The sequence below is a fragment of the Nannobrachium achirus genome (assembly GCF_963921795.1).
Source record: "Nannobrachium achirus genome assembly, chromosome: 10".
NCBI classification, from domain to species: domain Eukaryota; kingdom Metazoa; phylum Chordata; class Actinopteri; order Myctophiformes; family Myctophidae; genus Nannobrachium; species Nannobrachium achirus.
In genome coordinates, this window is record NC_137819.1 from 37,588,815 (window position 1) to 37,612,522 (window position 23,708).

A 23,708-nucleotide genomic window follows, 5' to 3' on the forward strand; every position below is an offset into this window, starting at 1 on the left:
CTGTGTGTTCTTGGGTTTTCTTTTGCTACTGTTTCTCCCCCCCTTCTTAGTTATATGAAGGTTTAGTTTGAGTTTGAAATTAAAGGAGGATAAAAAGAAATATTAAGGGCCCAAGAGGGAGACACATGAAAGCAATTTAAAAAACACTTCACATTTCCTCAGACTAATAATAACCACGACAACTGGGACTCCGTAATGAATTCTTTGTAATTGTTGTTCATCATTTGTTATTCTCTAAGTTTAGCTCTTGCTCACTACACAGCGATTCCACTGTGGCTTAGCGTAATGGGAGCATATACATTTATAGTGTGGGACTGTGGGAATTAAGTCCCCAGACCAAAGAAAGCAGCGGAGCGGTAATACCAAATTAGGTGATCACAATACAGACACCTGCAAACACTCTCTAGTTAGTTTGGTTGGTGCGCCCATCGGACCGGATGGTGGGCCTATCGCAACTTCCCTGGTGGCTTGATTCCAGCTCGAGACTGGTGTTGCACGTCTTTCCCCCCAATACTTCACCTCCTCTCTACATAGGGCTATCTAAGGAAAAGCAAAAAAATAATCTTAAAAAAGGAAAGGAGAAAAAGCAAAAAAATAATCTTAAAAAAGGAAAGGAGAAGAAAAAAGCTTTAATTTCTTTTGTTGACGTTTGACATTGTTTATGCAAGAGAAAGCCTTCAAATTAACACCAACTTGTGTGAGTTAAGAAAACAGAGTTTAATTTACTCACTAAACAGCTTTTCTCCAAAAGCACACAACCACTAACACCTTATTATTATATGCTAAATAAAAAAATCACCTGTGTGAAGTGAGTGGTGCTCACAGAAAATACTGTTCCTGAAGAAACAGTGTGGGTTCGAGTAGCACACTAAATACAGTATGATGATGATTTATAGACCCATATGATGTCACACCATTAGATTGTCCAATCAGAAAAGAGACATGCGGATAGGGACTTAGATATACACATGGACAGTGTATCAAATACCAGTACTGATTAAGAAACACATTATTTAACAAAAAACCCAAAGAAACCCCACTGACCACACAGGCTCTTCATGGGCTTCTGCGGAGATGCACCACCCCAGGCAGTGACAAGCACAACACTTAACATTCAACAGAAATCAGTTCATTCAAAGCCATTAGCGTCAAGGAGAAGAGGAAGCCCTGGCATCTGTTTGCTCGCTAAACGGACAACAGGTGGGCGGAACAATAATAGCAGCTGGCTCAGAAGTGAGAGGTGTCCAATAGCTAATGCTAAGTACCCATTCAGATCGACATTGAAAACCCAGGTGATATTTATGGGCCACCTCGACAGGCGAAGGTTACCTTAGCATTCCTTTATCTGTCATTTTCATGGCATCCCTAGGTCCCCCGTGTGTCTGTTCCATAGAGCTTTAATATATAGAAAACGGACTCACGGACACACCTATACATTTCAATGAAAGTTGCTTATCAGGGGCGCCCACTGGCCTGGTGGTCAAGGCGCATACCACATACTAGGCTATGATGCCTGCTGGCGTCGCCGGTTCGATTCCCGATCCGGACGACCTTTGCCACATGTCACTCCCCATCTCTCTCCTCATTTCCTGTCAGTCTACTGTCCTATCAATAAAGGCATTAAAAGCCCAAAAACAAATCTTAAAAAAAAAAAAAAAAAAAAAGAAAGTTGCTCATCAGTGTAGATGGACCCGGTAGAACACTCTACTTCCGCATTTTCCTTGAGCACCACATTTTGGTGCTCAAATGCGGAAGACTTGAGTAGGCGTAGTAGTTGTTGCGACCGAAGGTCGCAGTTTACCATGAGAAGTATCATAGCTTGTCTCCGTCTGTGTCAGTCCTTCAGTCAGTACAGGAATTAAGTGATGTCACGTGACATCACGTGACATCACCTCATCAAAGATCAAACCCTGGATATCCATACTGTGTCAATCAGTCAGTCAAAGATACCTCATTGACTTGAACGGGGAAATGCAAAAATGGCAACCACAGTTGCAATTTCTCAGAATTGCATGTGTTCTGATAATAGAATTGCAGAATTCAATTTCCAAATGTGACTCACGTCAGGGCAACCACACTCGCAATTTCCAAAATTGCATCTTTCTAGTTTAATAAGCACTCACACGCCAAGATAGCGTTCATGTCTATAATCCAAATAGTTTGGAAACTGTCAACAGTGAAAATGAGTTTAGTATTTTCTTTAATCAGAGCATACCCAGTTTTAATGAGGTAAACCTGGGGCGGCACAATTATTCAAAAACAATAAAACTTTTGTCTCACAGTTTATGTAAACGTGAATCTTGGCAGTTAATTAAAATATGTTGTATTTGGTCAGCTTTTGCCCCTTGCCCTCGTCGCCTCCTCTCCATCACACAAAGGTTAATAGCCAGAACATTGTACAACCCGTCTACCCATCCATCAGGCTCATAGAACAACAATAAAATCACAGAGGCCATTACATAGCACTTGGCCAAAGACACGACACCGATAAATGAAACGAGTAACAAAGTCCGTAACGAAAAATGATTTAAACACCCGTTTCCACCAAACAATCTCATTATCATCACAATCATTTTAATTACAATATTGAGCAAAAATAATCAGCCTTATCATTTCAGCTATAATTGTGTAGCCATACATATATAAAAGGCTGACAGCTTGAACCTTTGCCTGGTGCAATAATTCAATCTGAACTAGTTCATTGTCCTTGAGAAGCTCCTTTGCAGAAGGAACATCATTACAGTATGGAAACTATATCCCCTGACCCTGACACCACCTTTTCATCAATAAAACAACTACGGAAAGATAAAGAAAGATGGATCAAAGCCCTTCCAATGAGAAAATAAGCTCTCTTGACTTCATTTTAAAATACATAATATGAAAAGTTTAAGTTCTAACAAGGCTACGGTTATAAAAAACACAGGTTATTCTTAACTTTGAACGCCGTATGGTTAATAATGAGGGTCATGAGCTCATATCAAGATGTTCCTCTCCTCCTTTGCCTCTGCGTTCTTCTTTTTCACAGTCAGGGCTCTTATTTTATACGTCTAAATTTCCTCCAGGTCTTATTAGTCTTAATGACCTGAATGCTAGGGTCCCTTTTCTAGGCATGACATAATAGCATGAACACTTTAGCGAGTAGTTAATAAAATAAGTCATATGGAGAGACACTATGGGCCCTATTAACACAATCCAGGGCACAGGGTGGGGCAAGGTCTAAAGTACATGGCGCAAAGTTAGACGGCACATAATCTGAGCGCAAAGTAAGGTGCAAGGCACAAAGGGGTTGTATGTAATCTCTTAATTAATCATGGTTGGGTTTTGAGTGTAATTAGTTGGATTACACCAATAAGAGAGTCATCTGCCATTCCCTTAACACTACTACTGCCTTTAAATTTGAAGGGATGCTTGGTGCCTTAGTGCCGCGCCTCTTCCTCCGTAGGCCGCCGCTATCATTTTGAAGGGCCGGATGGGGGTTCTTTTTGTTTTTTTGGATTATCACTTGACGGCAACGTTTACGTCATCTAGTCACATGACAGTGTGAGCCCAGAAATGAAACATGGCTGCGCCCTGCCGAGTGTATTTTCTACTCTAAACAGGCCACCCTTTGGATCAAAATGTCTCTTTTTGAGTAAATGAAGTCTCTTTATGGACCTCTCGATGGATTTACTATGGCGGAGCTTCACTTCGCGTGCACGCCCAACGTGCGTTGTAAACAAATCGCGGACATTACCGATGCGGGCAGGACCGGAGCGACGTACTGTAAGTAATTATACTTTTACTGTAAATACAGTAAGATTGACGGTGCTCACCGTCAACGGCACCACCTTTAAATGCCGGTGAGGATCGTCAACAGCAGCAGAACTGTTGTTAAAGAATTACGGATTAATACTACTAGTAAGACACCCAAGGGTGGAATGCGACCTCAGGGTGACATGCAACCTCGCCCTAAAGGGCGAGGTCGCGCCAATTCTTGACAATCTGGCCAACCACAGCGTTTCTCTGACGATTCTAGTTGTTGTCATTCTGGGGGGAGTTTGTTCATGTTTTTGTGAGGGTATCAACCCTAGGAGACACGGGGAGAACACGCAAACTCCACACAGAAAGGCCCTATCGCTCACACCCTAGGTTCGGTTGGCGATAGGGCCTTTCTGTGTGGAGTTTGCCTAAACATGGAGATGTGGTACAGAAGGACTCATATATGGGCATAAAAAGTATGTCATGTGACATCACTTCCTGTACAGACAGTCAGACAGACAGCCATTGACTCCGACCTAACAATGGCTACTGTCTATGACGGTAGTCCCATATGACATGATGTACTAGACTATCTCCATATATAGTGTTATCCACATCTCCATGTTTAGGCCAAACAGATTCGCTCCATTTCTCCATGTATAGGTCCAAATGCCCAACATTGAGCTTGACAACGAAACGTTCTTAACACAGCAGCCCCCATATTTACTTTAGAAAATATGTTAAATTCTAAGTACGTTTCGAGTACCGGTTTGATACAAGAGCGAATAAGCACTACACTTCTGGAATCATGTGCGTCGACTTAAAGTTGGATCCAGGCCTAATAACTTTATCTGGCCACCCCGTTGCCACCTCCTTGTTACATTTTCTTTTCTCCAGGTAGATGGACATTCTTTCATGGACATCCTTTCATAGGTGATCTAAGTCCAGCCGCCCGTATCAGATCAGAGGAGGATACCGCACATTGTACCTCATCCATCCTTTCTTCTCTCTCCTTTTGGTATCTTTATCCTCCTCCTTCTTTTTTTCTTTTTTATTCTTCTCTTTTTTTGTCTTTCTTAATCTTGTGTATCCTTCTCTTTTTTTTTGTCTTTCTTAGTCTTGTGTAGCCGCCCCGTACAGGAAGAGATGGGGACTTGAGGTCGCAAGTCAGGACTTGAACCTGTGACGCTGCAAAAGCTGGATTATCAGCCTAGATCTTTGGAACACTACCCTGTGTTCCAGAGCAGCAGTTGATTTTCAGTACTGTGTGGTTCATTTGTTTCTCATTTTGGTATGTTGTCACCTTGACTTTGATTATGAAGACATGACTTGTTGAGATTACTTTATTCAATATGTCTTCAAATGCAATTTTGTCATTCTCTTTGAAATTTTTCAGTGATTCCTGAGTCATGTTGTGACCCAGCAGTACCTCAGCTGTTTCGTGGAAGCATGTCACCCATTGAACATCTCCAGATTCTTCAATTTTTACCTTCAGCCGAAGTCTGTATTTAACGTTTGGAGAGGTCTTTTCGCATTTGGGACAATAGTAGGATCCCTTTTCCAGGTCTCTAAGTTTCCTGTTGCATCTGTCAGTGGTACACGCTTCATATATGTCCTGTTCAATGTCAACATACCTTCTCCAAAAACATCAATATTGAACTCCATATGTATATGGATACATATATGGCATTTTTATTTTATTTTATCCTTTATTAATAAAAATACATGTATCCATATACATATGGAGTTCAATATTGATGTTTTTGGAGAAGGTATGTTGTAAATGTATGCTACTTAGTAAGGGGCCTCGGGTTAGATACTCTTTGTATGGCCTCTGGAGGTCCTTGGCGTCGGTTAGTAGTATGCCCAGCACATAAGATGTGGGACGTCACAAAGCCTGCGGCCATGTAGCATTTTCCATCAGGCTTGTTGGTTTTCACGCTCCAGTGCGGCGTTCATGCGCTGCAAGTCCTTGTCCACAGCCCTACGGTCCTGGTGGCCCTTGGTATTGTTGATATTCTGGAAACGCTGCCATTGACTTGCACCAATTTTGTGAGGATATCAACCCTAGGAGACACGGGAAGAACACGCCAACCCAACCTAGGGTGTGAGCGATAGGGCCCTGACTATGTTATGTCAAAACATGCCCATATGTGGACATTACCAAATATGGGCATTTCCAGATATGTCCTTAATATTGATAACATTGGGACAGGGATCTCCATATATGGGCATAAAACGTATGTTAATTAGTAAAGCCAAGCTTGGGTTTGATGCCTTGGGATTTCTATATTTGGACATAAGTGTATACCCAATAGGTCATCATCTGGAAAGGTAGGGTGTAAATCAGAGTAAAGCAGGCTTTTGAGCTAGTTAGGGCCAGAGATTGATGACATCAGAAATCCCCATATATGGACATAAAGGGATTTTGCTTTTGGGAATGCCCATCTATGGCATTTTAATTTTATTTTATCCTTTATTAATAAAAATACATGTATGTATCCATATACATATGGAGTTCAATATTGACATGATGGACTGGACTATCTCCATATATAGTGTTATCCACATTTCGTGTAGCCGCCCTGTACAGGAGGTGATGTCACAACTCGCTGACATCACACTGACATCACAGAGGATACGGACGGTCACGAGGATACGGAAGGAAGGAAGGACACTCAAGCGACACGGTTCTTCAGAGTATATGCGACCTACGGTCGCAATCAAGTTTATAATTCCATGTGAACATTCTCTTTATTATAATCTATTAAAGCATGACGTGAGAGAACATACTGTATGTACAGCTCTGCTCTGCTTACTGCACTGCAATTCATAATAAGCCAAGACACATGGCAAATTTTAAGTACCATCCACACCAATAACCATAATGATGGGGAATAAAGCTGATATAATAAAGATGTGAGCATCCACACTGATTAATGAACATTCTGTAAACAGTGGCTATTTTGTGGCTACGATATTGATGAAATGTTACTGCTGTATGCTCCAATGCAAACAGATAAAGACAACCAGGAGGCATGGGTTCAGGGAATTCTTAAAGACGAGAGTTCCTTGAATACATTTCAAGGTTGAGTGGTCTTTGAACAAATCTTCTATCAGCAATAGTTTACTACTTATAAACATCTCTCTCTCTCTCTCTCTCTCTCTCTCTCTCTCTCTCTCTCTCTCTCTCTCTCTCTCTCTCTCTCTCTCTCTCTCTCTCTCTCTCTCTCTCTCTCTCTCTCTCTCTCTCTCTCTAACTTTCCTCCTCGGTAGTGCTGAAAAACACAAACCAGACGATATTTTTCAAATGTTATCTCATTCTTTTTAGCTATTCATCATATTCTAATGACGAGTCTCTCTGAGGGATTTTATCTTCCATATTGAACGTGAGTAATGTGTTGAAAGTGACGCCCTATAAATGCATAGCAATGTGTGCAGTGTGCACGTTGTGAACCGCCAACAAAGGCTATATCTTAATCTGAATAATGCACTCTATAAGTAGCACGAGCAATGACACTTGCTCTGCACATTGCACCGTTTTGCACCGGGTTTAAGATAGAGCCCTTTATCCGTGAACGTCTTTGATCACTGCCAGCCTGATAACGACTGTCAATGTGTGGAAAATAACGCTATGACAATTTTCTAACTCTCTGTTGGTGAAGAGGAAAAGCATATACGTTCATAGGTTCCCAACATTTTTGTTCAAGATTATAACTGCTTTATTTAATTTCTGGTTTAACCATTTTACGTTTTTTGAGTATTTTAGTTTTTGAGTATTTTCTGTCTTCTGATTCATGAATTAAATGTTGATGCTGTATATGAATATCTCTACAGATGTGCCATTTCAAAACTTCACACGCCTGCCATTGGAAAGACAGTAGATTTCCAGGGGATTGGCAGAACATTGAGCTTGTAGATCAGCTATTTTTGCTATTTTTATGACAACCTCTGATTTTGAAGTTAAAATCTACCCATGAAGGTGGATTCTGCTTTTCAATGGGAATGAAGTGGTTTCTTGACAATTGCGAGTTTTTGCAAAAAATATGCTCCATTCTCCATACAAATTAGAAAGGCAACACAGGGAAAGAAACCTGTTGAAAAATGCATTTTCAGGAAATGTGTAGGGAAGAGCAGTAAATACCGAAGAGTTGAAACGGCACATCTGTACCTGTTGAATTTTGTGTTCTGTATCTTGTCTACATGGAAATAAAAAATGAGGGCCTGCCCCTCAACTGTACTCCCAGCTGAAATAAAGCTTATGATGACGATCATGGTTCAGGATTTATATTGCGGCCCCCAATCCAGTTATTACACTGGGCACAGCACAGTCCGCAGAGAGAGACAAGAAAGAAACAAGAGAAAAACATAATAGGACAAGACAAAGAAGACTAGACTAGGACAACAAGAACTCAGTCACACTGTCAGTCGCTCTGATATGTTTCACACTTTGATTGATGGAGGCACACTTCTATCATCAACCACTCAGACATCTCAGGCCATCTGGGACAGGTCTGCTTTCTCTGTCCCCAGAGTCCAAACTAAACGTGCAGAAGCAGCGTTCAGTTTGTGTGCACCACATACTGTATCTGGAACAAACTCTAAGATAAGCGCAGGTCTGCTACAACTCTCAGTTCTTCCATATCAAAGCTGAAGACTTTTCTGTTTGCTGCTGCCTTTTAATGGAGGCTATTGATTCATTTCTTGTGTCGCAGTCGCACCATAATTTATTCTCTTATGTTTATCTTGTTTTATTTGAGGTTATTCCAATTTTCTATTCTCTCAACTTTTTAATAACTTCTTTTAAGCGCATATAAATGTGCTTTTATGAGGTGTTTCTTTTTCATTTTGTCTTATGCTTTTAATGTTTCATGTAAAGCACTTGGAACTGTCTTTTTGAAATGAGCTATAATACAAATACACTTTGCCTTACCAATATAAGTGTATATGAATGTTCATTTATATTCAGTGAATGTTCATTTATATTCAGAGATATTTCACTATCTCCAGTAAACAGGACAAAGCTTAATAATGGCTTTTCAAGTCCCGCAGACGATTCAGCGTAGGTTAAGGCCATGGATGTCATGGGATTCTGTAAAGTCAACAAACTAAATGAGTCTGTCAGCTCTATCTTGTTGTTTGTCCCCTCCGAAGCCCCTATCGTGGTATGTGTTTCCTCAAAAGGTAAGGTTACCTTAAATGATTCCTATTCAACTAAGAATGGGACACTATTAAGAAAGGAAACCAATTCTCAAACAAAGGGACACCCAGTCCCCCATAAATTCTGTGTTTTTGTTTGGTTAATGCATTTTTGAAGGTTACCCATGAAGATTCTGTTTGTTTTTTACACTCTGCATATCTCCTGAGCATTGATATAGAGTTTTACCTCAAATCAGGACTAGCAGCACTCACTGAAAACATCACTAAATGCAGCATTAGTCAACGTGGAAGTATGCACGCAGGGAGGTTCAGTCCTACAAAACAAACGTTCCCCCGCCCAGTCGCCCAGACCCGACACCACTGTGGGTCCCATCAACGAGGAAGTAACTAGCTTGATGCTTTTCGTCGAATGTTATATACCAGATTCTGGAGGATCAAAAGTATGCATAATTCATAAGATGCAGAATATCAAATGACGGCAAAAATAGAGCAAAGAAAAGTTACTATGAATCTCCTTTTGGAGATTTCTTCTCTGGGAGAAAAATATGATAATTCTATCTTTACTGAACAGAGAGGATTTAAAGCACACCATGGGACACGTTAAAAAAATATATAATAAAGACTTTAAATAAACTTTTGACTGTGAGCTTTTTGACTTTTTTTCTTCATATATGATGAATAGCTGTTTTCATGTTCAAGTTGTAGAGAGGGTGAAAAGTTGATAGAATCCACAATACAGACATTCAACAACAACCAGACAATACAAACATAAATAATAATAAAACATAAAGTAGCACTTTTACAATTAACATAACAGTTACTTTCCGGTTATCTCTCTAGTTGTTCCTCTATTGTTGCAAGTTCAACGCGCGACAGCGTTGTGAGCTTTTCTCAGCAAAGAGATTTGGGAACAGAGGAAAAAAGGAGGTGACCAAGTATAGACTCGGGGGGACAACTAAGTAGTGGCTACACGACAAGTGCATTGTCTCTGTAAGAAAAGAGGAGGCCCGCACACCGTCTTAAGCTCCCCGTAGGTACGTTTTATTTATTGGCAACGTTTCGACCCCATATGGGTCCTCGTCAGGTCTTCGTCAAGCCTGCCTGGTGAAGACCCATATGGGGCAGAAACGTTGCCAATAAATAAAACGTACCTACGGGGAGCTTAAGACGGTGTGTGGGGGGCGCCGGCTGGCCTACTGGTCCAGGCGCATACTACATAGGCGTTGCCACATAGGCATTGATGCCTGACGGTGTCGCCAGTTCGATTCCCGATCCGGACGACCTTTGCCGCATGTCACTCCCCATCCCTCCCCCCATTTCCTGTCAGTCTACTGTCCAATCCAATAGGCACCCAGAGAATTTTGCAAGATGTGTGTGCTTATTTGACTTCTAACATTGTCTCTGTAACCATGACTTACCGAGCATGACGAGGTTGGTGGTGCCCTGTTCGTTTCCAGAAGGGTAGGTGGCGTACTCGCAGGTGTAGCGTCCGGCGTCCCCCATGGACAGCCTGGAGATGCGGATGGAGGGGTTCTCCAGGGAGCCTTGGATGAACACCACCCGGTCCTTGAAGGGTGAGTCGGGGAAACTCTGGCCGTAGATGGGGTGGAACACGGCGATGTTGTCCCTCTGGCCTTCCACGGGCTCCCATATCCAAGACACCTGCAGACCAGAGACGCTCAGTGTCAAGGTGACCACAGGAAAGGCTCGATTCCATTCCTGACCTGGCGTTTGCTAACGGGTCTGAGGTCTTAAGCTAGATGCAGAATAGACCCAGATTTAGAGTGAACTATTTTAACTATAATCTTTGCTTCTGGGGGTCCTTGACCTTGACATGACAAAGTTTGAGAACCACTGATAGCAACATAAGTTATTTTTCAGAAAACTGTTGAAGACATTATCAGTGGTTAAAGGTGATACACCATGACATTTCACTTTTTCTATTTTAAAACCTTTTCTGAGAGCCATTCAAAAATGAGAGAGGCTCTCTATTCAGGAGTGGTAATTTAGCCTCAAACCTTTTGAAAAACGTTTTTGGGACATAAACAATGTGACATAAATACTTTTTAAATGCATGGTGTATCACCTTTAAGGAATAAGGACCCCCAAAATGATATGTATTTGGCCACAGACCCCCATCTCAAAATATTTTGTTCCTGGGCTGGGACCCCCAGATAGAAGCAAAGATTTTAGTTAAAAATGTTCACTATAAATTTGGGTCTATTCTGCATCTAGTTTTAGGGCTCAGACCCGTTGGCGAACGCCAGGTCGCGTTCCATTCAGTGTTCAGTAAAACTATGACGAAAAATGTTCGTCGACTACCTTTTTTCACGAAAACTAAATTAAAAATTGTTAACTAAATTACAATTTTACCAACAAATAAAAACTAGACTAAAATGTTACAGAGAGACCGATGGAGAAGAGATCCAGTAGAACTAAAAGAGAAGTCATTTTATGTTTGGTAGCGCTCGTTTTTTTTTTCCCATGAAAATAGCCGATCTGTAAACTCACAAAGCGGTGCACTGCAACGCGTTGTGAGCTTGTAGATCGGCTATTTTCAGCATGCAACCAAGTGTAAAATCAGGCATTATAACGCCGGGCTGCTGGCCTTGCAGTCCAGGCACCTAGGCTGCAATGCATGTCACCCGCCATCTCTCTCTCCCCATTTCCTGTCTACCTAATGTACGGTATGCTGTACTATCAATAAAGGAGAAAAAATATATTAAAATAAAATAAAAAATAAAGAAAAAAAGCGTATGACTATTAACTAAATCAAAATTTGGACAGAATTAACACTGATTTCATTCAGGTCAATTTGAGTCTGGGTGCATGCTGCAATTATGCATGTTTTGGCTCACTGAAAAGGCTCTGCTCCACTAAATTAAACAGAACTGTAATTGGTATAATTCTGCTATAAAACTGCTTACAATATTCAGTCCACAAATCTATTTTTATCACTTAGCACAAGCGTTTGGTTCTGGTACTCTTTTACTCAACTGGTTTTGGCACTCATATGACACTTGTTTATTATTCTGTTTCTATTTCCTTTCTATTGCTGGAAAAGAAACTGAAATGATGTCCCATATGGCGGAAAAATGTCAGAAGCAATTCAAGTTGACAAAATGAAAAGCTTCCCAGACATTCAACCACCCTTTGGATGTCCCTTTTTTGATTTCCAATTTGGAATAACATAATTTCAAAGAACGTATCGCTCTATTGTTGTCTTTAATTTATTTTTCTTTAAATAAACATCTTTATTATACAAAGAAAATTATTGACATTTGAAACACTGCTGGGAGGAAGAGAGAGCATCACAACATGGCGCTAGATTGATTCTTACTCTCCAGTGGTCACACACCGACACATTGTGAAGGGCATAACTAAACTAACCAATTTCTAGATTTAAATTATGATATGAGGCGCTCTGTGGCGCAGTGTGAGTTCAAATCCACGTGGCGCATCTGGCTTTGTCGGTTCTAAACCTTTTCAGGCCGCGACCCCCAAAATAATCATATTTGAACTGGGGAGTTGGCATTACTGTTCCATTGTGAAAATATCTGATCTACATGCTCCATTACTGTTCCATTGTGAAAATAGCTGATCTACACGCATTGCGAGGCGTTGTGAGCATGTAGATCTGCTATTTTCACAATTGCCAACTCGTAATATTTGACCAATATGTTGGACCAGAGGTACTAAAACTGAAAACGTCTTTAAAGTCCATAAATTGTCACTTGCAGATACCATATATACACTTACAGTATACTGTATGTTGGTCTGTTTACTGTTCAGTGAGAAAACAATGTTAACATTTAGCTAAACATCTGGGGACCCCCCAAAATTATTTTGGGACCCCTTTGGGGGTCCCGACCCACAGGTTGAGAACCACTGGTCTATGCGACCACAATTGGCCTGTGTTCGGGGGAGGGAAGCCGGGCGGGGAGGCTGATAAATGTCACTGCACGTATACCTACGGGCTGGGGGTGGCAGGGAGTGTTGGGTGGGAGGATTAGGACCAAGGCTATACAGCAGGGTTCCCCAATAGGCGGCCCGTGGGCCGAAAGGCTACTGTCTGGCCCCCACCAACCCCAGTAATAATGGTAGTATAAGAGCAGCAACAACACTAGTATATCGTTGTTGTCGAGTGGAAACCTTGTATGTCTTAAACCGTTCATTTTGTATTTATCATCTAAAAAATGTACTAAACTAGTGAAAACAGCCGATCTACAAGCACACAACTGTGTGCTTGTAGATCTGCTGTTTTTACTAGTTTTGTGCGACAATCTTGTATGATGAAGCAGGGATTTGCTTTACCAAAAAACTTACACATTTGAAACTTGGAGATACGAGGTTTCTGCCCGAGAGTGAGGATATCTGAACTGTCGCTGGAGTAGCGGAATTCGCCACCGTCGCCCCCTGCAATGTTGTGGCCCTCGGCTTGGTACCCTAGACATAATTCGGACCTTGGGGAAAACTACTGTATTTGGGGAACCCTGCTATACAGTATACTTCCTCCTGGTGGATACAACAGCAGTGACAACACAGAAATGTGTGGTGGGAGGTGGAATTCTTTGGCATAATGGGGAGAAAAATGGGGTAAAAAGTAGAATGTGTGACATACTAAAGCGCAGGGGTCTTCAACGTTTTCAGGCCAAGGACCCCTTAGTTGAGAGAGAGATGAAGCAGGGACCCCCACTACCTTTTCATAGATTCCACATAGTTCAGTGAATTTTGGATTCATGTCAATTTGTGTTTTTAGATATTTAACCACTTGAGCCGTCATTACCTAATAAACTTGACCTTTTACTCTGTACTTAGTCTGCTCTTTTTCCCCTCTACACCAAACCTCTTTGCCGTTAATATTTGCTTTGCTTTGTTAATATAAAAAAGATTTGAAGATTTGGAGGACCCCCTGTAGTAACTCTGAGGACCCCCTAGGGACCCCTGCTACAGTATAGCGTCATGTCCAGAGGGTGTACTTGTACATCAAGCTGCCTCACACTACAGAAACAGGAGATAGGTCTGCTCTATGGGCTCTATGAGCCTCATGGCTCGGCAAGGCTTACTTGAATGTGTATATTGTCATCAAACAATTGTTTGTCTTTATGTATGTATTCTTTGTTGTAATTCTCATGGTTGAAATTAAATTGCTACAGTGTGTGTTTTGATGTTACAGTGCACACATGAAGTCTTAATTATTATGGCATTTGGTTGTTGGAGCGTGTTATTGTGTTTGCTGGCACACAGACCTATTTCCACCCAAGACATTATGGGGTCTATATTATGTTCAGTGGGCCGCCAGAATTCTTAATTTACCGCTAAAATAATAATGAATAGATCCGAACCTGAATGTGCGTTTGATTAAAATGTGATTACTGTATTTTGCAGCCTTGACCTTAACATGAATGACTATTGTTGTTCAGTGTTTCTTCGACAGTCTAAGGCCATGTTCACACTGGCACTCCTCATTAGGTTGTTGGTTATTATCGTTTATCATGATAAAAAAACACTCACAATAATCGTAGCATAGAGATTTACATTCATTGTGAAAGGATGAATTAGCTTTTGTTGATCTGCAAATTCAGTACCACTTAAGCCATCTATACTTGATAAATCAGGCCTGGCTGTAAAGAGTGCATTTAGTGTGCTCTTACTTCACTTTACAGAAATAAATTCTGCAAAAATAGCACATCTACAAGTTACAAGCGTTGCAATACGTTTGTGAGCTTTCAGATCGTCTATTTTTGGCAAACTAGCAAACACCATAATAGATCGTCTATTTTTGGCAAACTAGCAAACACCATAATACCAGGCAGGTAGTATATGTGACATCCTGCTGTCAACAGCCTGCAACTCTCAGATAAAAGAATGAATAATCCAACATTTGCAGATTATATACGTTTGTCACTACTGTGTTTGATCACCCTTACTTTCTCTATTGTGTTTCTTATAGCGTGAAGGTACACTTTAACTCTAACTATAGATTAGTCCCTTGGAAACTGGCAATTTCATGCAAAAGTGATATTTTCACATACAGCATATATTAGGCATTCATTAAAATGGAAATGTAACTATGGTTTTCTATCTGCAGATCACAGCCTATTCTATTTCTGTGGTAGTGTACTTCCATCACACGCCCCTCCCACGCCCTCTCCTACTCAACTCTGACAGCAATGAGCAATCAATGTTCTGGACATGATTCATTCAACATGATAGATCGGCACCTGACGACGTCCTCAAGGGCCAACCCTCCCACCAAAATCTCACAAAGACCTCCTAGCACATTGATTGGTCCCCCCGATGATTTGCCTAAAACCAACATACAGTATACCAGGGGACCATTTTCAGGGACACCTTACCTCTCAACGCCTCGCAGCTTGTAGCTTGTAGTTCAATAATATTTTTAGTTTTTTGTCGCATTCCTTTGTCGCAAGACAAAAATGTGATAACAATAATAACTAGAAGCAGTGCTCTTCCGAGCACAGGTCTCCACCAGGCCACACAAATCGGCCTGTTATAGCGCCACCATGAGGCTGATTTAAAAAATGTGGGGCAGAGGTTCTGAATTAGCATCCAGGGAGTGTGTGTGCTCAGTTTGGCAGCGATCGGGCCAACGGCGCCGGAGATTAGCTGGTAACAACCAGGCCACACAAATCGGCCTGTTATAGCGCCACCATGAGGCTGATTTGAAAAATGTGGGGCAGAGGTTCTAGATTGGCATCCAGGGAGTGTGTGTGCTCAGTTTGGCAGCGATCGGGCCAACGGTGACTGAGATTAGCTGTTCACAAACTGCGAGGACGCACGCACGGACGCACGGACGCACGGACGGACGGACGGACGGAGGGGAAAACATACTCTCCCTCAGCCTTCGGCTGGTGGAGACAATTACCCCCATTCGTTCCCATCCGGAATCAATGGGGTGAAATTTACTCAAATCAAATTTTTGTCTTAGACAAAAACCAAAAAATATTATTGAACTCTACTCTCCATGGCATGAGTAATCAATAGAGAAAAAAAACATTTTGGGGGTGAACTACTCCTTTAAGCATGCGAGGGTTCATGTTGTTAATTTAAAAGAATTATCCTATCACACAAAGATTTGGTGGCCCCCCTGTAGTAACTCTGAGGACCCCCAAGGGGTCCCGGACCCCCGTTGAAGACCCCTGCAGTATACGGTAAGTGTATACAGGGCATGTGCACATTTCTTAAAGTTACAATTTAACTACTTTTAAGAATGATTTGTTTCTTGTTTAAACTTGCTTGGAAGACAATACGTTTGTTTTATAAGTTGCTTTACTTCATCAAGACAAGTCGGATGTTGTAGATAAGTGGTCTATTTGACTTTGAAATTGTGTACATTCTGCCACTTTATTGTCGTCCCAAATTTCCATTTCCCCTGCTTGCTTTATCAGCCCCGTCCATATTGCACACAAATAAATATTCCTGGGGTATTGCAGTACTTGTTACAATCTGTTGTCTGGACACAAAGTGGTTTTGACCTTGGGGCTTGTGACATTGGGGCTTGTGACATTATGGCAGAGGAATGTGGGCTTCTTTTGTAGTTTTAGCAAAAGCCTCTATTGATAAATGAAGCTGCAAGATGTCTAAAATATTAATACAGAAACAAAAAAGAGAGACAGAGAGAAGCTAAATGTCACCATATTGAGACATTCGACTTAAAAACATGAGCTGTTTTAATCCTGAGCTTCTCTGGGGGGAAGAAAACAAGGACTTTGGGTCACAATGATGCAGCCTGTATGAGAGCCTGTATGAGCATTTGCTTTTTTACCTGAGTGAGTTTGGTCGATCCGCCTCCGTCGATGAACTGGCAGCGCAGATCTACAGACTCTGTAGGGAACGCCTCCACCTCCTCCTCCACCCGAACCCTCTGGCTCCAAACTCCTGGAGAGAGGAGGAGAAGAGAGAGAGAGACATTAAAAAACAGAATGTAGAAGTGGAATGACATAACATGAGGGTGTAAAAACTTTTTAATACATATTGAGTACTCCCGTCCGTCTGGCAATATTGCTTCTGTCTGGCAGCAAAGGATAGTAAAGTAACTGAGAAGTGGGCGAAAAGAAAACGCCAGAAAGAACAGAGAAAGAGACAGACAGAAAACCTGAGAGCGGAGGGAAAAACTAAAAGTGCCCGAGAGTGAAGGGAAACACAGAAAGGGCCCAAGGAATCCAAAGACAGAGGGAGAGAACATCAGCAGCATCATCGACCAATGACGGAGTGCCTTAGGCACTGAGTCTCAGCAAACTCAGCAACCAGCAGGCCTTTCTCGCTAAGTTTGAGCTAATCCTCCACCAGGGATCCCTCTAGGAACGCTGTACTGTATCACCCTCTCTGAATCCATTTGTTGAAAGCAACCAAAATTCAACGCAAAACAGCCTTGCTTTTTGTTTTAGTTTTTCTTCCAGTGAGGCGCGCCACAAGAACTCACAACACTCTTTGAGAGAATTAGGGATCTTTTCCCCCTCTACCCAGCAAGGGTTAACCACGAGTCCACGAACATAAACAAGCCTTGGCTACTATAGCTGGGCATGGGGCTCTGATTAAACTTTTAACAGCATTTTTTTTTTGTTTCGTTTTGTTTTAAAGGTTAGTATAGTGTCCGGCAGTCATTCTGAAAACTTTACGGTAGATGCTGATCAGCAGGTTGCTGCAACGTGCCACATTTAAAATGGTTACATAGGCACATTTTGTTTTGCTGTTTGAGCATCTCACATCAGTATAATGTATCCTGTGAAGAAGAGACGCCACAGGCCAAGCACCTTTGAAGAGGATGTAAGGTTCTGTTGCCCCTGGCCTGCATGCAAACAATGGTACATCCTGATGCATACATGATGCAATACAGCATACATGCACAGAGTATGCATTCATGTGTGCATGCACTGTATGCACACATGGTATATGTAAGCCACCTGAAGTTAGTTCTAGTTCATTTAGCAAAAATACTGTATATCCTGATGCAGTGGTTTATTAAGCACATGCCATGGCATGCCATAAATATGCGACTTCAAAGCATACCCAATTACACGCACATCAACAGTGGGTGCGGGGCAAAATAAACTAATGTTAAGAGTAGTAGAGCCCGCACACCGTCTTCAAGGATCACTTTATTGAAAAGCTAACAACAGTTCCATCTCACAGGATCTTCATCAGGTCATTATGGTGATCCTGTGAGATCGAAATGTTGTCTATCTTCTTAATAAAGTGTGTGTGTGTAACCCCTCTAAATTTATAATTGACCAAAACAGGAAAACTGTAATATCAGGAACGGAACAGGAGGAGTTAAAGTAAACCACAGCGACAATTTCCTGTAGAATAATGATTAACAATTTAATAACAACAAAATGTGCGCACAGAAAATGGCCCAACAGGACTCTTATTTCTTTGTAAACTTTTCCCCAAAACAAAATAAAATAAAAATAGAAAATATATTATAGAGCTCTTTTTCTTTCAACCAGTTCACTATAATATCTACCCGGGTAGTTTGTGTCAATGTTTTTTTTATAGAGGCCTCTTTGTTTGTTTTCTTTCTTATTTAAATTTCACTTGCGGATGGCGGAACAGTCCCTTGATGAAGCTGAAGTTGAACTGTTGGCTGCGTAGAGGTTAGGAGGAGAACCCTGGATGTTGTCCTGACGTAGTCCCCCTCTCACTCAGTTGACCTCCTCTCTCAGAATCCAGGAATACAAAAAACCAACCTGTATACCACAGGCATGAACTCAATTAATTCCAACATTCACATTGATTACAATAATGCCATTTCTATTTATCATGTACTGTATCAATCATTCTTTCAAAATAAAACGCACTGAAAGTACTTCACAGTCATAATTACAGCTGACACATACAGTAAACATTCACATAGAACACTGGTGACAGTGTTACATTTAGTGTCACAATAATAATAATAACATTTCGTTTTGTATGCTTATTCATACATGACAGTTCTGAGATCAGCTCTGCTGATCTATCACAAACACAACATAGAAAGCCTCTGGTTGGTTTTTTTAGTTTTCAACATTCCACACACAGATAGAAGTCAGGCTTGCAACTTCATGCTAAAGCTAGCTTAGCACCCTTGTTAAGTAAGGCACACAGAAAACAATCACACTCACCAGAGAATCTTCATCAAAATAAAGGTAAACGATACACTCTGGTCATCTGGCAGCATACAGTAATTTACAGAATAATTACACAATGTCTGTGAGTATAATCACTTCTAATGTTCAGTCTCAGAATCAATGAGCTGCTAACATGTGTCATACAGTGAAGTCTCTCCTTTGTAAACATGAGAAGCTCTCCTGCAGCAGTGGTGGCTGCTTCCTCTCTTCTTCTGTGGGTAACAATCCTATGCATGTGCTCAGGAGCTCCCCCTGGTGGAGAGTTTGTTCACTGTCTTATTTTCCCCTCTTAGTGCAGTGTTCATATGGGCTACATCCTCCCCACCTGAACTTGCATGCATCCCTGCATGCTCATTACACTGTCTCTCACACTGTAGGCTGTAGATTGTTGATAAAGGCATAGTGTCATCATTAAGAGCTTCGGAGAATACCTCATCTAAGCCTTTCAGTATAGTCTGCATAACTAAAATGAGGGGATTTCCCAGTGATGGGTATGTCAGCCTCCTAGGGCATACCCTTAGTCTTGAAGATCTCCTGAACTCCGTTTCTTCATCATGGTCAGGATCAGGGACAGAATTCTGCTGTTCGTCCTCTTCTCCCGTTGCCTCTTCCTCCAAAGGTTCCTGGTCCTCTGCAGTCCCCTCTGCTGGTCTGTCAATCACATCATCCACAGTTGGATCATTCTCTGTGTGTACATCCTGAGGATGGGATGGTGATTCCCTTGATAGCAGATGTGACTCTTCCTCAGTTAACCCTGTTACCTCCCTCACTGGAGCTGACTCGACAGTGGATACAGTGTCCTTAACTGAACCATCTTCCTCAGTAGGCTCTGCCTCTAGCCCACTCTGTTCTGTTTCAGGGATCTCTTCACGTTCAGTGGCATTTGCCTCAATTTCGGGCATAAATTGAGAATAGTAATGCTCATCATCCTCATCATCGCTTCCAGATAGCTGGAGTTGCTCATCGTTACTGACCCCAGCTTTGGATCTTTCCAGGCTTCTCACAGTGTCGTTGTGGTTCAGTTCCTGCTCAGAGACAGTGGAGGGTAGAAACCCACAAGGTAGAAGTAGGTCTCGATGCAGCACTCGTTCAGGACCATCACTGTTTTCCGGAACCACGACATAAACAGGTGAGTCTTCTATCCGTTTCAATATTTTATGGATTGTGTGGCTCCATTTATCGGCTATCTTATGTTTCCCACGGATCCCAACATTTCTCACAAGAACCCGATCTCCGATCTCCAGTACAGATTCTCTGACCTTGTTATCGAATCGCCTTTTGTTCTGGAGGGCGTGCTTGGTGCTGTGTTCAACAGCAATCCTATAGCTCTCCTGAAGACTTTCCCTCAAGTTCCTCACATACTCTGAATGAGATACATTGCTTCGTTCTTGTGGATTAAGCCCAAAGGCAAGATCAATGGGTAAGTTCGGTTGTCTGCCAAACATAAGTTGGTATGGAGAAAACCCAGTAGTGTCATTCTTGGTGCAGTTGTACGAGTGTACCAGTGGCTGCACAAAGTCTCTCCATCTCCCCTTTTCTTCTTCCTGGAGGGTTCCCAACATTCCAAGGAGTGTTCTGTTGAACCGTTCCACGGGATTCCCACATGGATGGTACGGTGTTGTACGTGTTTTCTTTATTCCAAGTAGACGGCACAGATCCTTTATCAGCGTGGATTCAAAATCCCGACCCTGGTCACTGTGCAATCTTTCAGGGAACCCGTAATGGATGAAGAAGTTGTTCCATAATGCCTTTGCAACAGTCCTTGCCTTCTGGTCGGCTGTAGGGACTGCTACCGCATATTTGGTAAAATGGTCAGTGATGACCAAGATGTTCTTCGTCCCTCTTCCATCCGGTTCCAAGGACAAGTAATCTATACAAACCAATTCTAGGGGTCTGCTTGTCTTGATGTTGACAAGTGGGGCACATCGTTCAGCTCTAGCCTTTTGCCGGATGCATCTCTCACAGGTTCGGACCTTGATTTCAACATCATCAGCCATGCGTGGCCAATAAAACCTTGTTCGAACTAAATGCATAGTTCGGTCAATCCCCATGTGTCCAACATCATCGTGAAGACCTTCAAGAGCTGCTTGTCTGTAGTTTTGTGGAAGGACTAGTTGATAGGAAGGCTCTCCTTCAACAGTCCGTTTCCGGTAGAGGACTTCATCCCTCAAGACCAGCTGATCCTGGACTCGTAACATTTGTTGAACCTCCCTTTCTTCTCGTTGCCTCACTCTATAAGACAGCCGTTTCCCAGTCTTCAGTAAGGATATGACCCTCCTGATGGCAGGATCATTTTGCTGTTCCAGAGCCCAGTCCTGTTGAGACATGCGTGGCAGGGTACATGACCCAGGAAGGAGATCAGCATGGGTAAACTCAGCTGGAATAGCACTTGCATCCATGGCTAGACATTCAACATGGGCTAGAGCATCATCTGGCCCCATGCTTGGAGCCTGAAAGATAAAGTGTCTCTGACAGACAGCTTTCACAGCATCTGGAGGGAATTCTGGACTTTTCCTTTCCTGGATGACTCGAGCTATGAATTGTTCAACACGACTGTCCTCATCTTTAGACGTATCATCTGTTTCACTCTGGGGGTGCGGACGCCTTGACAGGCCATCTGCATCTTGATTTTTCTTCCCCGCCCTGTACTGAATCTGGAAATCAAAGGTCGAGAGGGCGGCCAGCCTCCGATGTCTCGCTGACGTCAATACATATGTTAAGGGATTATTATCAGTTACGACAGTAAACGTCGTGCCATAGAGGTAGTCAAAGAATTTGTCTGTCACTGCCCATTTAAGGGCAAGAAATTCAAGTTTGTGGGCGGGGTAACGCTTTTCACAATTTGACAATCCTCTACTGGCATAGGAAATCACTCGTAATTGGCCGTCCTGCTCTTGATAAAGGGCTGCACCAAGTCCATGTAGGCTTGCATCTGTGTGGACAATGTAGGGTAACCTTGCATTTGCAAACCCAAGGACAGGGGCAGTAGTGAGCTTCTGGATGAGCATGTTGAAAGCATCATCACATTTAGATGTCCATCTTTCAGCAAACGGTCGCTTCATATCAACACTTTGGATTTTTGGACGTTGTGAATCCGACTTCCGGGATGGGATATGACCTGCTGTTAGGTCATTTAGAGGTCTTGCTAGTTTGGAGTAGTCTCTTATGAATCTCCTATAATACCCAGAGAACCCAAGGAATGATTTGAGCTGTTGGATATTTTGGGGTTTCGGCCAGGTTGTCAGGGCAGCAATTTTCCCAGGGTCTGTCTCAACTCCATGCTCTGACACGACATGCCCTAAATATTTGACAGACTTCTTGAAGAACTGGCACTTTTCAGGAGATAACTTAAGTCCAAATTCCTTCAACCTGCCGAGCACACGCATCAGACGATCCTCATGCTCTTCAAGCGTGTTGGAAAACACTATGAGGTCATCTATAAAGACTAGGACTTCACGGACATTCATGCTTCCCATGCATTTTTCCATTACACGTTGGAATGTGCTGGGTGCGTTCGTGACGCCCTGGGGCATTCGATTAAATTCCCAAAAGCCCATGGGTGTAACAAATGCAGTTTTGTGCTTGTCCCCTTCTTCGACCTCCACTTGATAATATCCGGATTTCAAATCCATGACTGAGAACCATTTTGACCCTGCTAAAGATGAGAAAGCTTCTTCGATGTTCGGCAGAGCATATGCGTCCTTGATTGTCTGGTTGTTCAGCTTACGATAATCTATGCACAGCCTTATAGCACCATTCTTTTTCTTTACTACCACAATCGGGGAAGCAAAAGGGCTTTCGGATTCTCGGATGATATTGGCATCATAGAGGTCTTTCAAGTGAAGCCTCACTGCCTCGAAATCAGAGGGGTGGATAGGTCTCGGTCTTTGTTTGAAGGGGGTTGGGTCTGACAAATTGATGCGATGCTTCACTGCTTTTGTGCATCCGTAGTCCAGATCATAGGTAGCAAAGACTTCTGACATTGAGTTCAACTTGGCTGTGATTCTTTCTTTCCAGCTCTCAGATAGGGGAGAATCACTAAAATCAAACTGCAGAACAGCTGTTGACTCAGGTGAGCTTATGTTATTGCACACCGCTGTGGTTGAATCGGGGTGAGGAATAGTACATGCTTCATCACTTTGGCCATTGGCTGACGGCAGGGGAGAGACCGTCATTGGCATGTACAGTTCAGCCATGTTTCGACTAGCAGGCACTGTGACGTCATGGCCACTCTCATTTTTTAAAAGAATGGGCACTTTGAAGGATGTCTGAGCTGGGGCTGTCATGATATAACTGCATAATAGCAGATTCAGACTGAATTGATGGCTCAACAAGCAGGTGTGCACCTGGGCTGATGTGAACATTCCTGGCGTATCCGGTCACAGCCACCTTCTGACCAGCTGGAATAGTAACACACTTCTTGTTCATCAGCTTCACTTTTCCAACCTTTCCGTTCTCTTGCTCGACTCTATATCTATTGTATAGTCTTTTCAAAAGAGGAGCGTAAGCACTGTGCCCTTCTTTACTATTTAGGCATCCCTCCTCTTGGCTCACACAGGATTTATACAGAATGTCCATTACATTTGTCCCAATCAGCACAGGAACCTCCTTATTAGTCCTACAATCAGCTACAACGAGGGCTAGGGTACGGATTTCTTCTGCTTTTCCTGCAAT

At 42.3% G+C, this 23,708-nt stretch overlaps 1 protein-coding gene across 1 annotated transcript in view; it reads right to left on the reverse strand.

The window, feature by feature from the left end:
* The window catches only part of pvrl2l (PVR cell adhesion molecule related 2 like), a gene marked incomplete at both ends in the record, with an annotated part of 92,098 nt that extends 68,636 nt beyond the window's left edge, over positions 1–23,462 (reverse strand). The window contains 3 exons of the mRNA XM_080735451.1: positions 10,317–10,560; positions 16,688–16,800; positions 23,381–23,462. Of these exons, the coding sequence (XP_080591577.1) occupies positions 10,317–10,560; positions 16,688–16,800; positions 23,381–23,462 (439 nt within the window). The remainder of the gene's footprint in view (positions 1–10,316; positions 10,561–16,687; positions 16,801–23,380) is intronic.
* Positions 23,463–23,708: the final 246 nt, after the last annotated feature.